General features: G+C 41.0%; 1 protein-coding gene across 2 annotated transcripts in view; it reads left to right on the forward strand.

Moving 5' to 3' along the window:
• LARGE1 (LARGE xylosyl- and glucuronyltransferase 1) overlaps positions 1-24,125 on the forward strand; it is a 286,954-nt gene that overhangs the window by 243,019 nt on the left and 19,810 nt on the right. For both annotated transcript variants that reach the window (XR_012835612.1, XM_075753793.1), the window contains exons 11-13: positions 7,559-7,714; positions 19,015-19,178; positions 23,630-23,908. Coding sequence is in view for 1 of the 2 variants with exons in the window: in XM_075753793.1 (XP_075609908.1) it covers positions 7,559-7,714; positions 19,015-19,178; positions 23,630-23,908 (599 nt within the window). In the remaining variant the exon portion in view is untranslated. The remainder of the gene's footprint in view (positions 1-7,558; positions 7,715-19,014; positions 19,179-23,629; positions 23,909-24,125) is intronic.

A 24,125-nucleotide genomic window follows, 5' to 3' on the forward strand; every position in this document is an offset into this window, starting at 1 on the left:
GCTGCAGCTGAGCAGCATATACAAATTTGGAAGGACTCGCATATGGGATCTTTCAGAAAAGGCATAAGAAGAATAGAAATATTTATAACCAAGTTCTGCATTGTTAGTGACCACTGATTTTATATCCATCTAAAGCAACATCAAAATAAGACTACTTTATCATTTTCATTCATCTAAATGCTTACTTACCTCCTGTGTCATACTATATAATGCTAGAGGCCACACTGTACACAACTGGACTGAAGTCTGTGGGCTTCGTTCTGCTGTCCGTGGCGTATGGAACCAAAACTTCTGTAAACAATTACACTCACAGAAATCTTCCTTTCTGCATCCGAGGGCATCTGTATTAACGATGCTTTGCATCAGTCAAGAATGTCTTGAAATGAACAATTTTAACAGAAAACAAAGAGTGGGCTAAGAGGAAGTAGATGCCTTTTAATTCTTTTTGCTAAAAGTGAGCCAACTGCAGCCTCTAAAGGCCAGAGGTGTTTATTTTTGCATGACATTTTTTACACCTCGGAGAAACACTCAGGAGTTGTTACTGAAGACTGGCCAGAAGATGTGGAAGTGCTAACAATCATTCTGTGTAGGTATCCACTGTCTATCTTCCTTATCTCTATGCCTCATGTGGTCCCCAGTAGCCCACAACGTCAGCAGGCAGGCATGTGTGCTGTAGGACCATGCCTTGCTGGGCTTCAGGGCCTGTGGGTGTCTGCCTGGAACTGAGGTTCTCTTATGCATTACTTTTGCTGGGTTGGGCCCTGTGTTTGCTTTCGTTTTTGGTTAATAGTTTGTTCCTGTCTGTAAGGAAATCTCAGTTCCTATGATTTGGCACAAACCAAATGGCAAGAAAAATCCTATGAAAGAAGGTAATGAATTGTGATGCCTCTGACAATGAATCATGACCTCATTGAATGAGTCAGTCATGAAGTCTGGTTGTCAAGGATACAGAGGCTATTTACACACAGAGAATCTGGTAATTCACAATCAAAAAAATGAGATGCTGGACTCTACAATGGGAATGTATCGAATTTACCCCCACCTCAAAATAGGAAAATGCTTTAAAAGCTGTTCATGGCTTTTCAAACTGGTTTTGAACACAGCTGATACTAAATTAGCAGATAGATAAATAATTAACCTCATAAATTCCCCATCCTGAAATTGTGTTACGGGATTCACTGTGTCCTCCCTGGGAATGTCCTCCACACCAGGACGACTCCGTGAGATTGCTTACAAAGCTTCTTGTCCATAACCCAAATACATCATTTCAGATCTGCCTCGAACATGACCTATTGCACTTCTTTCTATCCCAGTCCCTGAGCTGCCCCGTGCTGTCCAAGCACCTCAGCACTGATCCGCAGCAGTTCTGGCATTCTGCTGCCTTGCACCTTTTAGCACCAACCAAGGAAGAGCTACACTGAGGGGAGTCAGGGCTCAAGAGGGTTAGACATATCCCTCCCTTGAATGAACATTGGAGTCAGTAAGGTGCTTCCGCTCTTCCAAAAAGGGAACACTGTGGTATTGTAGAGGTGGGTTTTGAGGTATTTTTGCAGGCAGGAGGCCTCTCGTTAAACATTGGTACAGGAGTTGAAGGGAGAGCTGCAAATCCTTGTGAGGAAAAATTGAGAACTTTGAAAATATGAGACAGGAACAGTCTGTCAGCTTACTGCCATACAGCATAGGCAGTAAGCTGGGGAGTAAAGTAATCCCTGGGACCATGGGCACCAAATCAGGCAGGGCAGGGGTTTGAATCCCACATCCAAAAGCAGTGCCTGGACCTCTGGGTTGCTGGCTACTCAAATGTGAGTCTCTTCCACTTATATAGTTCAGAAATATCGCTCTGAAACCTCCCTGATAACATTTTTTCTGAAGTATTTGATCCTTTCTGAGGAAATTGGTTCTTTTATTAAAGCACTCTTTTCTGATAAAACACAGTCTAAAAATAAAGTTTCCAGACATCTCTAATCGAGGCATAAGTTACACATGTGGTGCTTGTTTGCAATGTCACTTGGGGTGTATTTAAACTTCAATAATATGTACCTGCAAAAAACCCTATTGAGATGGCATTGAAGTGGCAGATACAGGTGGCTTTACTGTGCAGATCTGCTGAACGTTTAACTGCTGTTGATTTCAGTGGGAACTGTCTGGTTGCCTAAACAAAGAGTCTGGTTTTTAAGCAGGAAAGCTTCCCATCTACAAAATATCACTTATTTACCTAAATTGTGAAGTGCTTGTGGGCTTAATTAAGTGTGCTTTGCAAAATCTAACTTCTTTAGGCTTAACTTTAATCTTAATTTATTCTTACTTTTTAACCTTTCAGCCTGGAAAGTAGGTATATAGATATACAGGATATCCTGTATTCTCTGATTTGGTAACAGCTGAAGCAGAGTGAGAAATTATTAAGATGTATCTTTGGGTAAAAAATGGAAGAGATTATGGTTAAGGAAACATTTGGCCAAATATTTCTTTTGGAGAGAGGAGATGCTTCAGGGGAAAAATGGGTAAAGGTACCTGTAGAAGTAATGTTGTGTTGAAGCTTATTGTTTTGTGGTTTGAACATCAGATTCAAAATATTTAATCTCCCCAGAGAGGATAATGCAGCTGGTAACCTAAGGAGGTTTGCTGGGATTTTTGTTTTCAGTGTATTTCCGTGCAGATAACTGACCTTAGAGCCCTCTCCTACACTCCACCAGCATGTAATATCCTCTGTTACCTTCCACCTCAGATCCCATTGCCGGTCTACGAGGCTCCAACTGTGTCATCGTTTGAGTGCTTTGGGTCAGAACCTGGTGAATAAATGGGAACTATTGGCGCAGTTAGCCTGTTTCACTAGGTCACAAGTGTATGGAAGTATTCCGGGAGGCTGGCTGAGCATAATCAGTGAGTGGTAACGGTTGCTGATTAACTAGGATGGTATTAACAGAAATGTAGATAGTGCCAAGTTGCTTAATGACGACTAACCAAGTGTTAAATAGATGTGGAATTTTAAGTTCTGATCTTTCAGTACTTAAATTGCTAAATGAAGATTAAGGAGCATGTTTTTCTTAGTTCTCAGGAGGCCTTGATCAAGAGTGGGAAGTATCCATGGGACAGCCTGAAGGCTAGCACTGTTCCTGAGATGTCCATCCAGATAACAGCATTAGCATTTTATATATTCTAGCTGCAGTTTCCTCTGTAAGCCAACAGAGCTTTGGAATAGCTAAGAAAGTAGGAGGGAAAATAGAAGAAATAAACACACTATTATGGTGCTATTCAGTCTTGGAAAGGGGATGCTGTAGTAATGAGATTTTTCATTTCTAGTTTCACTTTCTCTTTTTAATGTTGAAATAACACTTGCTCAGTCTGCAAATAAAGTGGATTCTACGTTTGACTTTTTTTTTTTGCTTCTGATTTCCCTGTAATGTCTTTCCAACTGATTTTTTTTCTCCAATCAATTCACTGTTGTCCACAATAGTTTCTAAAGTAATGGCCATAGCTTTACCTGTGCAGCCCATTGTCTTCATCATGTGCCTCACTGATGCCCATCACAGATTATGCAAGGATGTCTTGGCCTGTACAACTTCTACTCTAGCCGATGATGCAATAGACCAAATCAGACAGCTACAGTCAAAATAGAAGTTGAATTTGTGGGTGGACAGCAAAAAAAGAATATGATCTTTGGAGGTGGTGTTTATGTCAATGGTTAAGAGTCTTGTTGCTTTTTGAAACCTGATGTTCTTTTTTTATGCTTTCAAGTATCACATAATATTTATCTAATCACGTTACATTTGAAAAGCAGCCTGCTTTTTCGCTAGACCTGTTTTGTGGTTTTCCTACCTCAGGTCATCCAGATGGTTGCATAGTTCCTTGATGTTCTTTAGCTGCATTGGCGTGCGCTGTCTTTCTTGATTAAAAAATCAGCTTTTTGGATAGTCATCAGCTCCACTCAGCTTTCTTCAGTTCACTCCAGGCTCCCCTGACATCTGTACACATGCAGCATCCTGACACGTTTCAAATCTGATGAGATCTGAACCACAGCTAGGCCCTTGACACTTACCAGCTTTTACACACACAACAGATTTTGAAGCACGGCAGCAAAGAGCCTCTACGCTGACAACTGCAGTTGTCTGGCTTTGACATCATCTCCCACACAACTGGGTAGAGGCATCAACACCAGTACTTGGCCGTGATGTGACATAGTGTATGTTGATGGGAAGTTCCTGCAGCACCAGGGAGCCTGTCCTGTAACAGTTACTGAGTTTATCACCATTAACCATTTCTGTGCTCATGGTCCCCAGAGTGAGTGCTCAGAGTGCTCTGCCGGGGGCTAGGATGCTCGTGAAGACACCCAAAAGTAGTAGGGAGAACACACAGAAGATTTTTCTTAGCAAGTGTTTTTTGTCCTATTTGCCAACTTCTCAGCTTTCTTTGATCCACTCTTAAATAAGTGCAAGTTACCAGCAGTTTGCATTCTATGCCTGCTTGTAAAAATGCATACTAGTACCCTGTGAAACTGTTAAGCAGCCCTTTAGGTTCCTTCAGCCCTATGCTTCTGTAACGTATGCCTGTTTCCCTGAGGTAGGATTCAATTGTTGAGATATTTTTGCATGCGTTTAATGCCTTTTGCTGCAGTTAAATGCCATGGATGAAATATGTCAAGTTCTTTCCAAAGAAAGGAGATTTTGAAGATGTATTTTTCAGTGAAGGAAATCTGTCATCTTAAGTTTATGTCCTGACCTACCTAAAGCTCCTTTTGTTTCTGTGCTGTTCTGTATTTTCAGCATACGTTGCAGCAACATGTTATTACACAGTTAATACTGCTGAACATATGGACAAATGTAAAACCAGCAAAGAATGTAGCATTACCTGGGAAAAATATTGTGGTGGGTTGACCCTGGCTGGGCGCCAGGTGCCCACCAAAGCTGGTCTGTCATTCGGGGGAGAGAAAATACAATGAAAGGCTTGTGGGTCAAGATAAGGACAGGGAGAGATCACTCAAAAATTACCGTGGGGAAAATTAATTTAATTTATTGCCAATCAAATCAGAGTAGGATAGTAAGAAATAAAAACTAAATCTTAAAACAGCTTCCCCTCACCCCTCCCTTCTTTCTGGGCTGAACTTCACTCCCCATTTCTCTCCCTCCTCCCTCTCCAGCAGCACAGGGGGACGGGGAATGGGGGTTGCGGTCAGTTCATCAGACCTTGTCTCTGCCGCTCCTTCCTCCTCAGGGGAGGACTCCTCACACTCTTCCCCTGCTCCAGCATGGGGTCCCCTCCATGGGAGACAGTCCTCCACCAACTTGTCCAACCTGAGTCCCTCCCACGGGCTGCAGTTCTTCACAAACTGCTCCAGCGTGGGTCCCTCCCACAGGGTGCAGACCTTCAGGAACAGACTGCTCAGCATGGGTCCCCCACAGGGTCACAAGTCCTGCCAGCAAACCTGCTCCAGCATGGGCTCCTCTCCACGAGGCCACAGGCCCTGCCAGGAGCCTGCTCCAGCACGGGCTTCCCACGGGGTCACAGCCTCCTTCAGGTGCCTCCACCTGCTCCGGCGTGGGGTCCTCCATGGGCTGCAGGTGGATATCTGCTCCACCATCAACCTCCATGGGCTGCAGGGGGACAGCCTGCCTCGCCATGGTCTTCTCCAGGGGCTGCGGGGGATCTGTGCTCCGGTGCCTGGAGCACCTCCTCCCCCTCCTTCTGCACCGACCTTGGTGCCTGCAGAGCTGTTCCTCTCACACATTCACACTCCCCTCTCCGGCTGCAGTTGCTGTTGTGCAGTAACTTTTTCCCCTGCTTAAATAACGTTACCCCAGAGGCGCTACCACCATCACTGATGGGCTCAGTCTTGGCCAGTGGGTGCGTCTTGGAGCTGGCTGGCATTGGCTCTGTCGGACATGGGGGAAGCTTCTGGCAGCTTCTCGCTGAAGCCACCCCTGTAGCCCCCCCCCCCCAAAACTTTACCATGCAAACCCAAGACAAATGCCTACACCAAGTATTTTTGTCCAGATAATTTCCCAAATTTATACAGTGTGTAGATGCATCATGATCTTGATTTGAAGCGTTCCTATATCTGGAAAAAGTGATTTGCCAGTTTCTGAAATAAATTATCTTTTTTCCCTACAGTTGCTTTTCTTTAATTTCATGTATGGTTTTCTGACATCCTAGTAGCCTCAGCAGTGAAATCCCAAGAAGGGATAAAGCTTTCCCTATCAGGACATATTGTCATTGGTCTTGGGTACGTAGAAGAGAGTGTCATAGTTTTTACGGCAGTATAAATACTCAGTGGAGAGACTATGTTGTTTGCTGAAGTTAGTACAGGAGGAATTCAGGCTACGTCCTGCTCACTCCTCCTCCGGTCCACTAATTCGGCAACAGATAGCGTGATTTCAGGGGGCTCCCTGTTCCTGCGGAGTTGTGTTGCTGACACCAAGGGAACTGTGTTCATCTGCTCTGGGCTGCTTCTGTTCTACGTGCTGCACTTCAGCTCTGTGCGTTCCCTCCCACAAATGCAACGTTCAGAGCGAAGCTTACCACGCGACCGGCTCAGCAGCTGGTGTTGCAGCTCTGTGGCTGTGCGTGAGTGACACAGTGCCTTCACGCAATTAACTTAATGGATTCAGAGAACCTCCGGAATGCCTAGCTTGGAAATATTCCCAAGGGAGACTTTTTTTTTAATCTCTTTAGAAGTTACAGGAATAAAACTGAATACAAAGCATTTGGTGTTTTTTTCTTATGCCTAAAATATAGCCTCTATAAAATGAAATCATTCCTGCAAGCCACATTTGGCTCCCTCTTAGTTTTTCCTTAGGGCCCCGTTCTCATTCACACTGGCAGCCGTGCAAAGTTGCCTTGATGTAAATGAGAATCAGGCCCTTTATGACAGCGTTGGAGTTAAATCTAGGCCAGTGTGAGAATCATCTCCCATTAGCAGAGGCTAAATACCTGCTACAAATTGGAATTCAAAGGGTGAAGCATTGTGCTGCATCGCTGTGTTGTGTAAGGCAGCTGAGATCAGTCTTGTTTAAATGAAGCAAAGGCGAAAAGGAAGTCAGATTAAATTCAGTCCTTTTTGAAGGGTGTAAGTGGGTATGGGAATTAATTTCAAGCTTTTTCTTCTCAATACCTAGCCAGAGAAGAGTCTGCCTGGCCTGAAACAGTGAATCAATTTCATTAGCTGAAACAGTCATGTGGAAACCTGAGATTAATGTTTAATACCTGCATCCCTGTGTCCCTCGTCCTGCCACCTGAGGGACCAGAGTCCATCACCTGTCAGGGCCCTGATCAGAGCTGTGGCAGCATTTCTGAGGTGCTGCATCACAACCTAGAGCAGCACCCTGACTCAAATGTGCAGGAGGAAACTACGCAGGAGTTTCAAAGAACATCACCTGTAGAGTGCAGTTACTTGTGAAAGACGTGGCAAAGCCTTCCTGATAAAAAGACAGAAGGAAGTCTGTGTAGTTTTGGGGTTGGGGTTTTTTTTAAGAGGGCGGTGAACTGAACACACATAAAAAGAGCAGATATAGCAAATCTGTATTCTAACAGCAGGATGTGTTTTCTCTTTTTTTTTCCCTCTGAGGTGATTCACTGGAACTCACCAAAGAAGCTGCGAGTGAAAAACAAGCATGTGGAGTTTTTCCGCAACCTCTACCTGACATTCCTGGAATATGATGGGAATTTGCTGAGACGGGAACTCTTTGGCTGCCCCAGTGAGGCAGACGTTAACAGTGAAAATGTAAGTTGGATGTTTAGCGCTTGGCAATTTGAAGGGTGGTTCATACAAGGCACAGACTACATGAAGACTTGGAGAGTTGGTGGTGTAAGTAGTGTGGTGCGGAGAGACTCGGGAGAATTGAGGTTAGAGCTCAGATTCCAGGAGTGATGCTGTGCAAATCATTTAATCTCTCTGTGCCTCAGTTCCTTGCCTGTAAAACTGTTGTATTAATCCTGTCTTTCCCCTGGTTTTTGTTGCTTTTTTTTTTTTTTTTCCTACCTTGCCTTTTAAAAATCCCCAACACAGGTGACATCACAAACTGAAAATGAGGATTTGGGCTCTTCATTCCATTAGGCGATTTTGCAAATGTCACCCTTAGACCTAAAACTTTCCAGGGGAAGGGCTTGTTTCTTGCTGTATGTCTGTTCAGCATACAGCGATGTCAGTTTTGTTTAGTAGATACTAATGCACAAATAATGAAGAAATGAAAATATCAAGACTGCTGGATTTAGGTCTATGAGCCTTTGCCGTGCTGCAAACTACAGAATGAGTTAATACTTCAAGGTGCACACAGGCTGTGAGACTGCAGGTTTTTTCTGCACTGCCCCTAACCAAACACAGCAGCATTTATGTGTATCTGCATAAAAAGTGCAATCAGAACCTTTCAGACAAAGCAAATCCTTTGAAAGTGATGGAAATCAAGGATGTTTACCTACAGATGCTCTTATGTGTGTGTATGCCTTAGTACATATAATTTCAATGTAAATAACTGTTAACTGAAACGTTTATACACAGATGTATATAAACTCCTTGCAATAATGTGGTCTCTAGAGATTTCTACACCAAGTACCAATTTTTGCTACGTAGTCTGAAAGGAAATAAAAAGGAACCTGTAACATTTTGTGTTATCTTACAAAAAATATTTCTAAAATATACAACATTCTCCATATAAAAATCAATAAAGCAAAGCCAGTATCATGTACACATTAGCAGTTAAGAGGTAATTGGCAATCAATAGCATCGTTGAGGCTTGTAGTGTTTCCATTTAGTCTGTGGATAAAATGGCCACAGGAGATGCCATTCCCAATTTTTTAACTATAGCACTCAGAGATTGGATAGATATATTTTAGCCCAAGGCTTCCCAGATACTTATTTGACCATCCCACTGTCTTCTGAAAGGAGTGGGGAACGATGAGAAACTGGAGATAAACATTAACTAGGAGACACTGAAGCAAGGATGAGAGAGAGAGAGAGAGAGAGAGAGAGAGAAAGCAAGCGCACTGTGAGAGCAAAAGCACATGAAGAAAGAAAATCCTCTGCAAGAGGGAGAGGCTTTTAGACAATCAAGTGAACTGAATGTGATAAAAGACCACTAAGAGTCTGAGGGTCAGAGACATCAAGATACAATAGACGGAGTAGAGGGTAGGATAGGAAAAGAAAAGGGGAGTGAGGCATTAAAAAAAAAAAAAAGACAACAGAACAAAACACACCTTCATCACACTTCAAGAAGGAAGAAGGCAGGTTAAAATTATACTGAATTCACAATATGTTGTGTGGGTTCGAAGAGCATGAATGCAGTCACAGACTTGTTGCTATATTTTCCAGAGCTCTGTAAATCCTTAATAAATAGATTTATTCCAGATGACAAGTTGCTGGGGAGCAGTGCAGAGTGAATGCAAGTTCTTGCTGCTGAAAATGGCAGTCCTGAAAGTTTAAAATGGCTCATTTTACTGAACTTGTATCTGGTTGACAGACACTGGAAATGACTAACTGTTCAAGCCTGTTTCTTATTCAAGACAAGTAGAACGCAATATGGTATATGGTATGGCTCATGTCTGAAAAAGAAATGTAAGTCATTCTTCCATTTATAAATTAAGAAAAAAAAAAAAAGAGATACTGGAAAAGAATGAGCTAGACATACAAAAATACGTGAGTCCTAACTTGCCAAGAGACACCAAAAAGTTAACAGCCTTCTATCAAAACAATCAGATACAGAAAAAAATCTAACTTCAGATAGCTTAAGAGTAGTCACTTAGAAGACATTGTTTTTTATTAGTTGCCCTTGATGTAAGTTCCTCTCTAAACTTGGCTATGTCCTTTTTATTGCAGAATACAAAAAGCAAGTTGTAGCTTTGAAATTATGAGACCCTAAGAATAGTATTATCATGAAAACCATTCTTTCGGTGTCCTATTAAAATACAGTACCTTCCCATGATCTATTGCAGGATAATCTTCAGAAGCAGAGCATCTTGTAAGGTGAGCGGGGAACCACTGTTTGTCATTCCTCCCAGTACCAGAACTAGGGGGCATGAAGTGGAAATAGCAAGCAGCAGGTTCAAAACATAGACAGACATTTCACCACAATGTAATGAAGCTTTGAGCAGGAGGTAATGTTGCTAAAAATATACATATGCTCAAAAAGTGACTCTTTATGGAAAGGAAATCAATCAGGAGCTGTTAAGCTTTGGTGCAGACAGTCCTTCAGCCACAAGTTCAGGACTAGGAGAGTGTTCTGAGAAAGCATCGCTGTATGCTCGCCCTCCTGTTAGTCTCCTCCCTAGGCAGCCAGCTCACAGCTGGACACAGGACGCTGGGCTGGACCGCGCTTTAGTCTTGACAGGATGCAGCCATACATTTCCATGAGGATTCCTAAGCCTATATGTTACATAAAAGGCTATAATTTCTGCAAAGTCAAGTAGGAATAAAGTAGGAATTGCTATTTGATTTATCTTAATAGCTATTATTTTTCCTGTCTTTGAATTGAGACTAGCAGCCCCAAAACACAATTGGGCTTTATTATGCTAGGTATTGTATATGGGTAAAAGGGGCTCCTTCAGCTGCCTGTGCTTCTCTGCACTGTGGACCAGGGGGACCAAATGTTAGAATAGCTCTGCTGGTTTTATAATCAGAGAGAATTACTTAAGCACTAAATGCACTGAGCCCTGCTGTGGAAGAAGCAGTGGTTTGGGCTGAGTCTGTCACTCACGGTCTGGCTGTATCGGAATCTACCCTTAAGGTCTTGTTCCAATATGCCAGCCATTGCTTCTCTGCACTTTAGTATTTGTAATGATGTTTTATTTAGAATGCAACCTGTAATTAAGGAATCTCATTTGTAATGCAAATATTTGTAAAATGTGAAAAGGAAGTGTGGCAGCAAGTACCTTTTGGCTGGTTCTGTTACTCTAAGGCCCCTTTACACTTCTCATCAGTACTGAGATGGCTTTAAAAGGAATGTAAATTGTGTATCTTCCCTTTTTAAGGACTCTTTACAGTGTCAGAGTTATGTAAAGGGCATTAGTTTAAAAGGTAATCAGACCTTACATTAAATTCTCTCACTCTTCCTCTGTGTATGTGTGCGCATGCATGTATGCTTAAATATATATGTCTATATGCATGTGGAAGGATTAGTACTTTTCTTTCTTTAAAGTTTGCTAAGGAAGTATGATACCACAGACTGAATTTTGAGAGGTCTAAAGGCAATCTTTGGATCTTATACTGCGTAGTCCTGATCTAGTCAATTGTTACTCTTCAGCTGCACCAAACAGCACTGTTACTAGGTTACAAATGGGAATGAACAGAACAGATAGGGCTCTGAAACTGAAATATTTGAGGCAAAAAAATACAGACTGGAGTAATTTTGCCATTTATGTAAAAATGCTTATATTTATTCCTATGTGTACGTACATGTATCATCCTTTCCTTGAAATCCTCAAGCTGAAAGATCCTGTGTGTTGCAGGAATGGGCTCTGGACAGGGGCCTGCCACATGCTCCTTGCCATAGAGCAGTACTTGAAGTCCCCTTCATTCAGTATGTTCTAAAATGAGATTACACAGAGCAGACTCTTCTCTTCAAATTGGTATTACAATCACCTCTTTGCCTTTTGTGCAGATTGTTGATGGGAAATTCAGACCGTGAACCAAATCCTCCGGTAAACACTGCCATTGACTCAAGTGGCCTTTGGAGCATGTCCTTACTCACTCCATCCTACTTATTCCATGCTATTTCCCCCTTCTCACCTCTTCTTTCTTATTTTGATGCAAGGCAGAAGACTTCAGGGAAACCCACGAAGGCGAAGCTCACAATAATCTCAAATTTGAATGTCTCTTATTGGCTTTTAATGCTTATGTCCAGCATTTCATTTTAAAGGACCTACTGTAAAGCCTAAAATATTTCAACAGGATCTTCTGTGTACCAGTCTATCTCTATAGTTATGCTGTGAGATAGATTGGGTAAGCTTGATTTTAGCACACAGGCACACATTCAACCTTTCAGCATACTCATAAAACTTCTTTTCTGCAGACAGCTTCTCACCAAGTGCTTCTGCCAAAGCATTAAATCTGAAGGTTGAATGGGATGTTCCCTATTAGTGAAGCCTGTGTCCTGATCCAAAGCTCAGAGCAAGATGAGTGGGAAGTTTATCACTGAATTCATTCAGTTTTGGAAAAGGACAGTAGATTCCCATTAGAGAAGACTTTCAGAAAACACAGGAAAAAACTCTCTGCGGATTTTTATTTTCAGATTTTCAAATCAACAATACAAAGAAACAGTGAAAAAAACCTAGTTCTCTGTGAAAACACTTGCTTAGGTGTATATTTACTTAGTAAATGTCTTTTTACTTATTTAATTTTTGTGCAAAACCAGACATTCTTAATATTAGCAAATGGCTTTGCATGCCATCTTGTAATATTGACCAGAAAAGCAGGAGATTCTAGCAATCTGCCACATAGTATAAACTCTACTAACAAATTTTGCAATTTCTGAATGTAAAAATAGCATGCAAAAAGAGCTGACGAGTCAGTATCAGGGCACTGAACTTACAATCAGACTAATGCTTTGAGCATCCTTTGGTCCTTCAGAATTTCAGAATACTGCATCATTTGTAGGACTGGGATTTAAAGTTACTATTTTGTCATGACATAGTCTTTCTCTAATAATAACAGATGGTATATGGCAGTTTTGAGGTGAAATCCTGACTTCCCAACTGTGTTGTTTCTATTATTATAACTGTTATTGTTATTAAATGCTGAGCTGGTAGCCCATCCTGTTAGTTGCCTCAAAGTTGCCATTATACTGCTTTCAACTGCTTATAATATTGCTAGATCGGGGATCATGTGGAATCTGATTTTTTCTTGTCATGCTGGTATGCCTCTTTTTTTCTTTTTCTCTCATTTTTGAAAGTGAAACGTGGGGAAAAGTTTGGGGGGGTTGCCCACACTGCAAGTTCTGATGACTTCTTCATGGAAATAGTCCATACCTCAGAGAAGGAACTGACATTTAGCAAGTGACTTTTGGGCCAGGAACGTGTCTCTCGCCAACCTGGTGAAAACTTAGGCAAATTATAGGGCTGAAAAATCATGCTTTACACATCCTCAGTAGTGCTTTCATTGACTTTAAAAAGGTTCACATCTCTGGTGGCTCCTTCTTAGGAGTGTATATGGGTACATCTGACCATATTATATACATGCCAGTACCACAGTACAATTGAGCATGCTGTGCAGAGGGGGGACCAGGATGAAGATGGGCATTTTTGATGACTGTTTCTTCTGAATGCTCCATGCCAGGTTCTGACTGGACAGTAGAGCTGAGAGCAGGAACCTACTTGGTCTCTGTTCTGAGGGACATCCATTGCCCTCACTGATGTCTAGACAGTGTGGAAGAGAAAAAAATCCAGATTAACATATAAAAGGGATGAAAGCCAGTTCAAAGACAGAAAAGAAAGAGTTAATTGAGACATAGCTTCTGTAGAGAGGGTGTTTGGAGCAGGAAAAGGAAAGGACTGATGGGTGCCTGTAGGGACAGGGAGTTGGCAGACTACTTGAATAGGGACCATAGGGCTAGAAACAGGGCTGGGGCTGACTTAGACCATGGAACTTGCTGCACAAGAAGGAACAGGACTAGGAACAGTCAGGGGAAACAAGAGCAGGGAGACCAATGTGTCAAGGCACTGTGCTGCAAGGGAGGGCTTGGAACAGCTCAGCCAAGAAGGTTTGGCAGGGACCTGGGGAAAGGAGGTGCAGAGGACTACCAAGATCTGACAGCTGCAGCTGAGATCAAGGGAAGTTCTACTTCATATATACAGAACTGTCTATGATGTTATGTGTGCTGAAAAATTCTTAATTGTGTTCATTATTTGTGGTCAAGATAAACCATTACTTCCATTTAGCAAGAGTATTAGCTTCTTTTTACATGCTGCAGCAAAATTCCTCTGGCTAGGTAGGCTTGCTCAGACACTATCCTCTTTGTCCTTAGCACAGCTTTCTTTCACAGAAGGCTCAGTTTGACCCATAGCAAACGTACAAAATTTTATGGCGTGGGAGGAATAAAGGTTTAATTGACATGGGATTAGTCTGACTTTTATTACTAATCATTGGAGAAGCCAGAAGTACTTTATGTAGGTCATCCCAAACAAGGCTCAGTGAATGCTTTTTCTTCCCTACATCATCATCTGCTTTGTTTATGCCATGCTAAAGGCAACAGTTAATTCACACACTTTGAAAGTGCTAAACGTTGCAATCCAAATTGCCTACTGGCGGGAACTGGGACAGCTACACAGGAGGAAATGAAACTGCTGAAGTTTATAACCAGATTATAGTTTCATCCTGGGATGGTGTTAGTTTTCATCTCGGTGGCTAAGCAGAGTTGATTTTGTGCTATGAATCTTAACTGTGCACACCTGGAAAAAGGAAAGATGATCTGAAAGTGGAAAGTTTTCATCTAAGCTGCACAGTTCCTGTTGTGTTAGCATGATAGTGAGTTCAGTGGCTTAAGCCTAGTGTCACCTCACCTCACCTTAACCACTTGATGAGAAAGAAATGCTTACGTTAGAGTTTTTATCCTCTTCCCCAAGATCTAAGTAGCCTCTAGACACAAAACATTGTTTGTTGGTATTTTTTTAAAATATCACTAATCTCTAAGAAAATACTTCTGATCCTGGATTTTGGATAGAACTCATCTGAGATGAAGTCCTGTAGATTTTGGTGGGAAGTAAATTGTTTCTGTGACACAGCAGTTAAAAAAAAACGAAGTCAATCACAAATTTGCTTACACTAGGAACAACCTTCGGAAGGGAGATTTATGAGCAGACTAACCAGTTCGCTGGTGAAAGGTACATCTTGTGTGCTGTGTATCATATGGGTCTGCCATCTATCACGTGGATGGAAGACAGCACCTCATCTCATACAAATGTATTAGTCAGACAAGTAGACCTGGTAAATCATGACAATTTATGGTAGAGTTTAATGCCTTCTGGCCTGCCTGTCCCTCTCTGGCCAGCCTAACTTCAAAGACTACTTTTTCTGACATGAAGTATGACCAGCCACCACAGCTGGTTGCCCAGAGAAGTAACTTAGCAATATATTTTTTATATATTTGTTTGCTCTTTGTTTTGGCATTATGCATGTCATGGCTGCCATTTTTATTTCTGAAACAAGTAACCTCCTGATGCTAATGAAAGCACTTCTTGTTTCCCACTACAGTATTTCCTAAGAGAACATCTACCATACACAGTCTGAAAAGATTACATTTTTCAACTGTGAGAGTGTTTCCTAGAGGTGACATTTCTTACACGCTCAGTGGCAAGTAGCCTTAGCATGGAAAATCTTGTAGAAACAGTGAATCTCATGCTAAGCAGGTACTCACTTATGAGAACAGATGCTATCACCTAAGGTTGAGAAGTCTTTGCTAAATTAGGCATATTGTTATAAATGTAATGGAAGGGTTCATAATGGGGATGCCATCTTTTCAGCAAATCCAGCTGGTCTTAAGGTCCTCATTTTGATGGTGCACTGTGTATAACTAAGCATCTGTTTGCATAGATCTGTCAGCATTCCCATTATAAACTTGTCTTTTCACGAAGGCCTAATGTGGGCACAAACCTTAAACCAAGCTATAAGTTTTTTGTAAATAATGGATCCACACAATATGTGTGCTGTAGATAAGATTATATCATTGGAGAAATTCTATGTGATCATCTCACTGAAAAATAATATGAGGTAACTCAGAAAGAGATCAATTTAAGAATATACATGTAACTGTCTTAGACAATTGGCTGTCTTTTGAATGTTGTACATCTTTCACATTCTTCATTTTAAATATGTGTGTTAAAGTGGCATGTGGCACTGTGCAATATGTATTTATATATCGTATGTGTCTCTTGGTAGTAATGAGGAAGCAGCCTTTCTATGTGTATGTGATACTGGTGCATGGGTATCTGAATGTGTATATGAATTGGGGGGAACAAAGAAAGTGAGAGAGGGAAAAGGGCTCTTAAACTGCATAAAACTGTGCAGCACCCAGCACAGCACGTTGGTCCTGATACTTTGTGCACATCATACCATTAGCTTCAGTGAGATAGCCTGTGAGCTTACAGGTTTTGCTGGACCAAATCCAGAGCGCCTAGTGTGCCCAGCATTGCTTCCAGTAGGAGAGGAGTCTTCATATGGATAATCACATGCTATTGCTTTCCAGTGCCTGCTGCCTCGCCATTGCAAGATAGACCTATTCTTAATGCAGACTGCTTGCCACATACGCAGTGACAAGATTACAAGCCAAATCACAGCCTGTCCTGTGCTGGTTGTCCTACCTGAAGGAGCACACCTTAAGTCAGCTGCGTTTGCCCAGCCTGCAGAGCATGGCTCCTAAGGCTGCCTAGCAGTTTAGGTTCATGGTATGAGCAGGCAAGGATTGCACAACCATTCCTGCAAAGCGCTGATGGAGCTGTGTGTCTGATCCTGCCAAGCGATGCCAGCATACTAGCCAGGGCTCTCAGACAGCCTGTGGTTGGGCTTCCCCCTGGCTCCCTGCCTGCACTCGAGTAGAGGGTGCTGGGGGAGAGTCAGGGCAAGCCATGCCCATGGTCCTTCTGGAGACCACTCCTCCAAGGGGTATGGACACAGCCATCTCATCTCTTCTCTTGGGTCCCACACCACACACAGTACTGAGCATGAGTCATGGGAAGTGCCAGGGAGAACCTGATGGACTATCAGCATAGCTGCAGGCTCAGAAAAAGTCTGACAGGACAGAGACACAATCCTGACTCTAAGAAATGCAGTGGAAAGAGCAAGGTTTCCCTTTCCCTGTAGCAGAAGGGATCCTCTGCTGTTTGCTGCTCTCCTTCACCTCCATCACCAACTTTGTGACTTGGTGAGTTTCACCATCAAAGTACCTGGGCCTCTTGAGAAGCTGTGTCTCCTTCTCTTCCCCCACCTAGGGCTCTGTAGTGCACAAAGCCATAATTTAGCCCCAAATGTTATTCTGTAACTCATAATTAAGTATTTATATCCTCTTAGCTTGCAACCCGAATGTAATCTGATAATCATTCAGTGACTGCCTGGTTAATAGCTGCTGTGCAGTTATAAACTTCTAGCCTGGTCACTTCTACATACAGCAGGATAGTAGGCTACCCCTTTGCTATTGTTTTAACCATTCAAATTTCAATCATCTCCTTGATAATTCTGTTAAAGGCATACTAATGTCTCTTTTCAAGGCAGAAACTGAAAGATACAATATTCTTTCTAGTCATTGTTGTAGATACTGGGTTTAATTCAAATATTGTTTGAATGTGATCTGAAAAATAAGGTACAGTCTCAGCTGAATGATGATTTGTAAAGCAGAATGAATGAAACTCCAAGAATATGTAAAAGAACTCCTGATTTCTATTCCACCAAAAGAGATCTTGATTTCAATAGAAGTTTTGCCTGTGTAAAGATTTGTCAAGATTCGGACTCTCATCTTTCTAAAAGCAGTCTCTCTTGAGGGATGTTTTAAGATCTGTGCAGAACAATAGCACAGAAGAATGAGAGCCTGATCCAAAACTCATTGAAATCAAAGGAGGTATTTCCATTATTCAAAAGAAGATTATAGAGTGATGTACAGGCAAATATCAGGAATTATTCCATCAGCCTTCACAGGAAAACATTCGGCTGTAAGCATTATTGTTGATGGCAACCATTATGCTTATAGTTCCAAGAACAACAACTCTTCTTCTTAACACAGTATTAGAACAAGAAATACCTGCATTTTCCATTTTTTCCTTGAAGATGGTGAAAATATTACTTTAAATCATTCTGAACAGGCCAAAAAGAAGAGATTTTTAAATCTAAATGAATGTCTATAATTCAATAATCTGTTTATTGCATGAACCAGTTTTGAAGTGCACTGTGATGTTTATCAAAACTTGTAAAATTCCTATAAAATGAATATTTTTCTTATTTACTGATAAATATGCAATCATATTCTTCTTATAGGATGCTTTTAAGACATAAAATATAGAAATTATACCTTTATTAATAACCTACATTTTAGAGCAACACAAATGGATTTCTATTTGACATGTTAAGACCACATATAATTTTCATCTTCATTACATTTTGTAGTACATTTTACAGCAGGTATGACTGAGTTTTCCTTTTAAATAGATGCATTTTAAATAATCTAGTCAGATGTTTGGCTTTAAGATAATATAGTTCAGGGATGGAAATGGTCAGCTACATAGATATTTGGTCAGTTTTTCTCTTCTTCCTTTCCCTAGAGCTAAACTTTTATTCTCTTAAAGCTACATGTCTAAGTGACTTGGGATTGGATTGCTTTGAGATGCCCATTTTGACTTTGAAGGGGCTTGGTTTCCATGGGACCCCAAAAATACCTGTTCTCTGCCAATTTGCCATTCTTTGGATGTCTCAAACTAGGTATCCAGAAGCATAAATCCCGTTGAAAGTGTGGGCTTAATTCTGGCACCTCTGCAGTTGAAAGAATATTCTCATTACAAAATTGAACTGATGCAGATAATGATCAGTTAAAGATGTTACTTTTCCAGCTGTCTGTCCATGCTGCTTGCAGCACTTACTATTCTCCAACAGAGGCAGCAGAATGGGAACTGCTCAGTCCAGCACATACAAGATTAATCTGTTGCTGAGTCTTGTCTACTGGAGCTGTATGTCTACGAGTAGTTTGAAACACTGCTTCTGATAAGGACTGACATAATACATCACATTGGAGCATTAACTCTGAAACTTGGCAATTATTAAACTTGCGATTGTTTCATTGCTAGTCTGGATGTTGAAAGTATGTAATACAGATAATATGTACAATATATAGACCGTAATACAATGGTCTGTCTGCCTTATCAATTTACTTACAAGCGCTTTCTTCTAATTGCTTGTCCAGTGACTCGCAGGAGCAAGACTTGGGAAAACCCTGCTACTCTGTATGTTCCGCTTCCACTCCCCATTGCATCATGCTGCAAGTTCCCAACCTCTCATTCTCTCTGATTTGCTAAAATAATTATAAAGAACTTATCTTTATGTCCACTCTTCCCTTACAGCTCCAGAAACAGCTGTCTGAGCTGGACGAGGATGACTTATGCTATGAATTTCGTCGAGAACGTTTCACCGTCCATCGCACTCATTTGTATTTTCTACATTACGAATATGAGCCTGCTTCAGACAATACCGACGTAACGCTGGTGGCTCAACTTTCAATGGATAGGTAGGGAAAATCTTTTGTTCATCTGGATGTGTGAGACAGTATTTTCTTACAGAGAAATCAAACTATGTCATGCTTTGGGGAGAAAAAAAAGCTCACTTTTGTAGAAACTTGGTTGTCATACTGTAAGACCTTTCTTGAATTAGGAGTAGCACATGTAGGTATCACCCATGTATCCAGACTTCAGCTCTGCAGTGCACTCAGGACTCTGGGTAGAGTTCATGAGGGGCTGAAAACTGGAACTGCAGGGGTTGTTACTTTTCAGGATTGTCAGGTATTACTAGTTTATGGAGTTATGGCAACTGAGAAAAACCAGGTGTTTGTAATAGATTTAGGCATGTCGTTGTAGCTGACCCAGGTTTTTGGACACCGTATTTCCTCCTTAGACAATGTTAGTTTTGCTTTCATTGGCATTTTCCTTGCAGAAAATTTCAATTACTGATTTTTCTTATAGTGAAAATCGAACTTAAACATTTTAGTTTCGAATTGGGAAGTTGAAAATAAAACTTTTTTTAGTGTACTAGTATGAAATAAAAAAATCTCCTTTTGAGAGGAGTCATTGCATTTTTATACAAATGTTGATTTTTCAGAATAACATTTTTAGTTTAACCCTTTTCAACTTTAAGTTCTGATGTATAGTCGAATTTAACTGGTATTTCATTTGGGAAAAAAAAATCTCTTTTATGACAAGTTCCACCTGCACCTTTCTGATTCCATCATTGCAATTAGTTGTCATTTTTCAGAAGCCCCAAAAGTGCATTCCAGATCAGCACGCTTTGTGAAATTTTAAATTGTCAGTCTCCTTTTTTCCTCCTGCTTCTCAGTTCGAATGTAGTCCAAACGTTGTAGTTACTGCTATCAGAGCAGGTTACAAAACAGGTCTGAACTCCTTGAATATTAGCCAGAAACTGATACTTCATTTAGCGGAGCACATACAGAATACAACATGACCCACAAATACCACCACTGCTACACCAGTGGAAGGTCAGAGGAATTCAGATCAACAAAACATTTACAGCCTGTTTTAAAAATAAACACGAACAAATGAGGGCTATTCTGTTTTGCCAGCGCCTCAGCACTGCATCTTGCACATTGTGTTATGATCTGCTATGCACATCAGTGTCTGTTCTATTGATTTTTAATTGAGGAAACATTTCTTAAGTGTTCACAAACCTTTGAGTAAAAAACTAAAGAAATAAATTAAGCCAGACCCTGAATGAGTGCCACAGTAAATTAGCAAAGCTGGTGTGTGCACATGGTATATTTTCCCCCCAGAATTTAATTCAAAAGAATGAGCTGGGGCTCAGTGCTGATTCACTGGCACTGATGCAAAGTCTGAGCATCTGTTTCCCTTTCTGGATCCTCACTGGGGCACATGTTTTTATTGATAGACAGAACCACACATTTTTATTCAGGAAGAACAGCCCTCCTGATACTGTGAAGAAAAAATCTTCCCTACTTCATTGGTGTGTTGCTATAAATTATTGATTTGAGTTGGAAATACTTACCTTCAGCTAAAATCAATAAATAATATCATACCAAAGAACTGTTTAGCTGCTTTGTTTTCCTTCACATCTTTCAGTTACTGCCTTATTTTTTTTCTATCTTCTTTAAACCACTTTTATTAAACTCCTCCAGCGTAGCTGTAGACATTTAAGAATAGTGTCTCTGATGTAAGATGACATGTACATAAACAATGTGTTATACGCTACATTCCCGCATTGTTCTTTCAAATGATCATTCGAGATAAAGAAAGGCAAAAAAGCAACTCCCGGTGTCTCCAATTATAGTCCTGTTGGAGATGAGACTGACATGACTATCGTGACAGGCTTATGTTTGCCTGTGCTATAGGCTTGGGGAATGGAAGAGAGGGGTGCAGTTTAGGATGTCTTTAGATAGAGGCTTTGAGGCAGACTTCATCCAGTGTTATTCGTTATTGCTTAATTGTCACCTTTTATACTGATGTGACATTTTCTTGGATAATGGCTTGGTTGGATCACTGTGGTTTTCATGCATGTGTTTTGGCTAGGCAGCCTTTTTAGAGGCATGGTGTGTACCTGGGGTTCAGAAATCAGGGTTACAATAATGTGCGATCAGGATGTGGATGAGGAAAGAGACAATCAGCATTACACTGCTTGAAGTCTGGGTGAGAATGAGATGTAAATTGGTTGAGTATTCTTAAGAAGAAAAGGGAAAACAAACAGCCTCACAAAACTATTGAATTCCAGGAAAATTCTCTTGACTGAAACAGATACTTAAAAAACAGTACCGACTAACCGATGACCTCATTATTATGCAGTACAGGAGTATATTTATTTTCTCTGGAGTCCTTAAGAGAACACATTCCTCAAGACCGCTAGCAAAACCAAAATAACTTGGTCATGTTGTGCTTAGAAACTCGTAATTCTAAGTTTTATGGTCAAAGGAGACTATTGTAACAACCTACAGAGAGCAGATTATGGAGCATCACCCAGCAGTCCCTGTATCAAACTCGTGGAAGTGGAGCCTGTCAATGAGAACGACACAGCAAAATGGAGTAGTCTGAAGGGCACTAAGCTGTCCAGCTGCAAATTTATACCAGCACAACCCAGTTCTCACTTAACTATTGTGAAAAGCTTTGCAGGCATTATCAGGTGTGCTGTTTAAATAAGTTATGTATGCCATTTGTCCACTGCGTGGAGTCCTTGAAAGGCATTTTGCTGCATTTCTTGCTAGGCAAGTATTCCATTTTTAAAAGGCTGCCCTAAATCTGAGTGCTGATGAGTTGGAGTCTCCTGATTAATAGGTTTCCACTGTGTTGGAAAAAAGAAAGGAAAAAAAAAGAAAGGTATTTTTCTCTATTTATTATTTGTACAGTCAAAAGCCTAAAGCCTTCACATACTTTTTAGATCTTTTTTATCGATTCCTGTTTCTAATTCAGCTGTATGTTTCAGGCTGATAATAACCTTTGTTTCAATAATAGATAAAAAGAAAATAATGTACCAGGTGTAGACTAGTAAAGGTAATATCTCATATCTAAGAAAAAATTATTATATCATCTTGGATGTCATCATGATCATTCAGAAATGCAGGAAAAAGCTATTAATGTTAAATCAGAGTGTGTGTTTGCTGATATGAGTATATCATTCCTTTCTGCTGCAAAGCTTAGGGAGATAGTAGGAGGGGGAAATTATTTTCTCTGATTACGATGATGCAGAAAAGTTTTCTTGTGTTCTGTATAAATATTAATAGGAAAAATCTAGTAATGTGGATTTGGAAGGGAGAGAACATAATCATGTTGCATAGTCTACTCTTCTTAATTTTTAATAGAATATCTGGCTAGGCTGCATAGGTTCATTTCCCTTTGTATTAACTCAAGAGGCTTCATAATCAGTCCTTGCTGTATTTTTGGGTGGTATATCTTAATCTCTAGGCGATTCTCTATAAATTACCCAAAGTGCTTAAACGATTTTGATCAGGCTGGGTTTAATTTACATTTGTGTATGAGATTTTTTGTTGTCATTTTCATCAATGGTATTGTAACTGCTGGGAGTTCTAAAAAATATACATCGATACAACCTGTTTTAAAAATGATTTAATGACATTTGAGATACTGCTAAAACATATACAAATCAGTACTTTAAATGATGGGTTTGTCTGAAATGTTCTTTTGATATTCCACAGCAAAGCCAGGTCTCTCCCTCCTTCTCTCCTTACTCCCTACACATAGTAAATCCCATTTCTATCAATGTGTCATCCTTTTGCCCTTTCCCTGACAGTGAGTTTTCTTCTAGTCAATGCAAATGTTCGTATAAGTCAGTATTCCCTTGCCCTGTCACTTTTAACAGCTTTTAAGATCTGACTAACTGCCTTGCAAAAATTTGGGGAAGGTTTTCCTAAACAGGAGGTAAAATGACCTGTTGGTCTGCACACCTTTCTCCTCCACAAGCTTGTTGAAGAGCACTGTGGTATGTTGGTGCATGAGAATAGCTTGACCTGAAATGTGAACTGGGTACTAGCCACTGTTTAAGATTACGACACCCCTATCCTGTAAGTAGACCCACAATGGACAGATCCCTGCAACTACTCAAAGCTCCCATCAGATGAAGTCCCATCGTCCATATGAGTTTTCCTGCAGCATCAATGCTTTAGGCAGAAAGGATGGTGTTGATTTCACCTGGCTTTAGGTATCTGAGTTGTGGATGTATGTATCTGAGCTAGGACCATTTTAGGCTTTCATGTATTCAGTGGAAACAAGTAGGCATATCTAGAGTGCAGTCCATCTGTCCAGAAGGAGATGTCAACTTAGATGAGATGAATTGTGCTGTAGAAATATTTATTGCTTTCCACGGCATATAAAGTGACCCCAATCTGTCTCACTTAGAGATAGATATCTGCATTTGATCAGATAAACCCGGGCAAAGAGTAACAGACAGGGCGTCAGCCTTTTCTTATTCTCACCCTTCCTCTTTCAGGCTCCAGATGCTTGAAGCCATCTGCAAACATTGGGAAGGTCCAATCAGCCTGGCACTCTATCTTTCTGATGCAGAAGCCCAGCAATTTCTGCGCTACGCCCAGGGCTCAGAAGTACTCATGAGCCGCCACAATGTCGGCTACCATATCGTGTACAAGGAGGGCCAGTTCTACCCTGTGAATCTGCTAAGGAACGTGGCCATGAAGCATATCAGCACACCATACATGTTTCTGTCTGACATTGACTTCTTGCCCATGTATGGACTCTACGAGTACCTCAGGTAAATGAACAGTGGAAAGATTCCCACTGTCACCCGTGTTTTCAGCCCTCCACACCCCACCCTTCTCACATATTCCCAAAACAATGCAGTTTGAGTGGATCTGAAAGAGGCGGCTTGTAGAGGTTTAAGGTGTGACAATGCCCAGCAAGGCACAAGAATGTTTAGGGTGGAGGAAGGGGCTGTAACTGGAAGTAAAGCAATAGGGTTATGAAAGAAA

Source organism: Balearica regulorum, chromosome 1, assembly GCF_011004875.1.
Source record: "Balearica regulorum gibbericeps isolate bBalReg1 chromosome 1, bBalReg1.pri, whole genome shotgun sequence".
NCBI lineage: Eukaryota > Metazoa > Chordata > Aves > Gruiformes > Gruidae > Balearica > Balearica regulorum.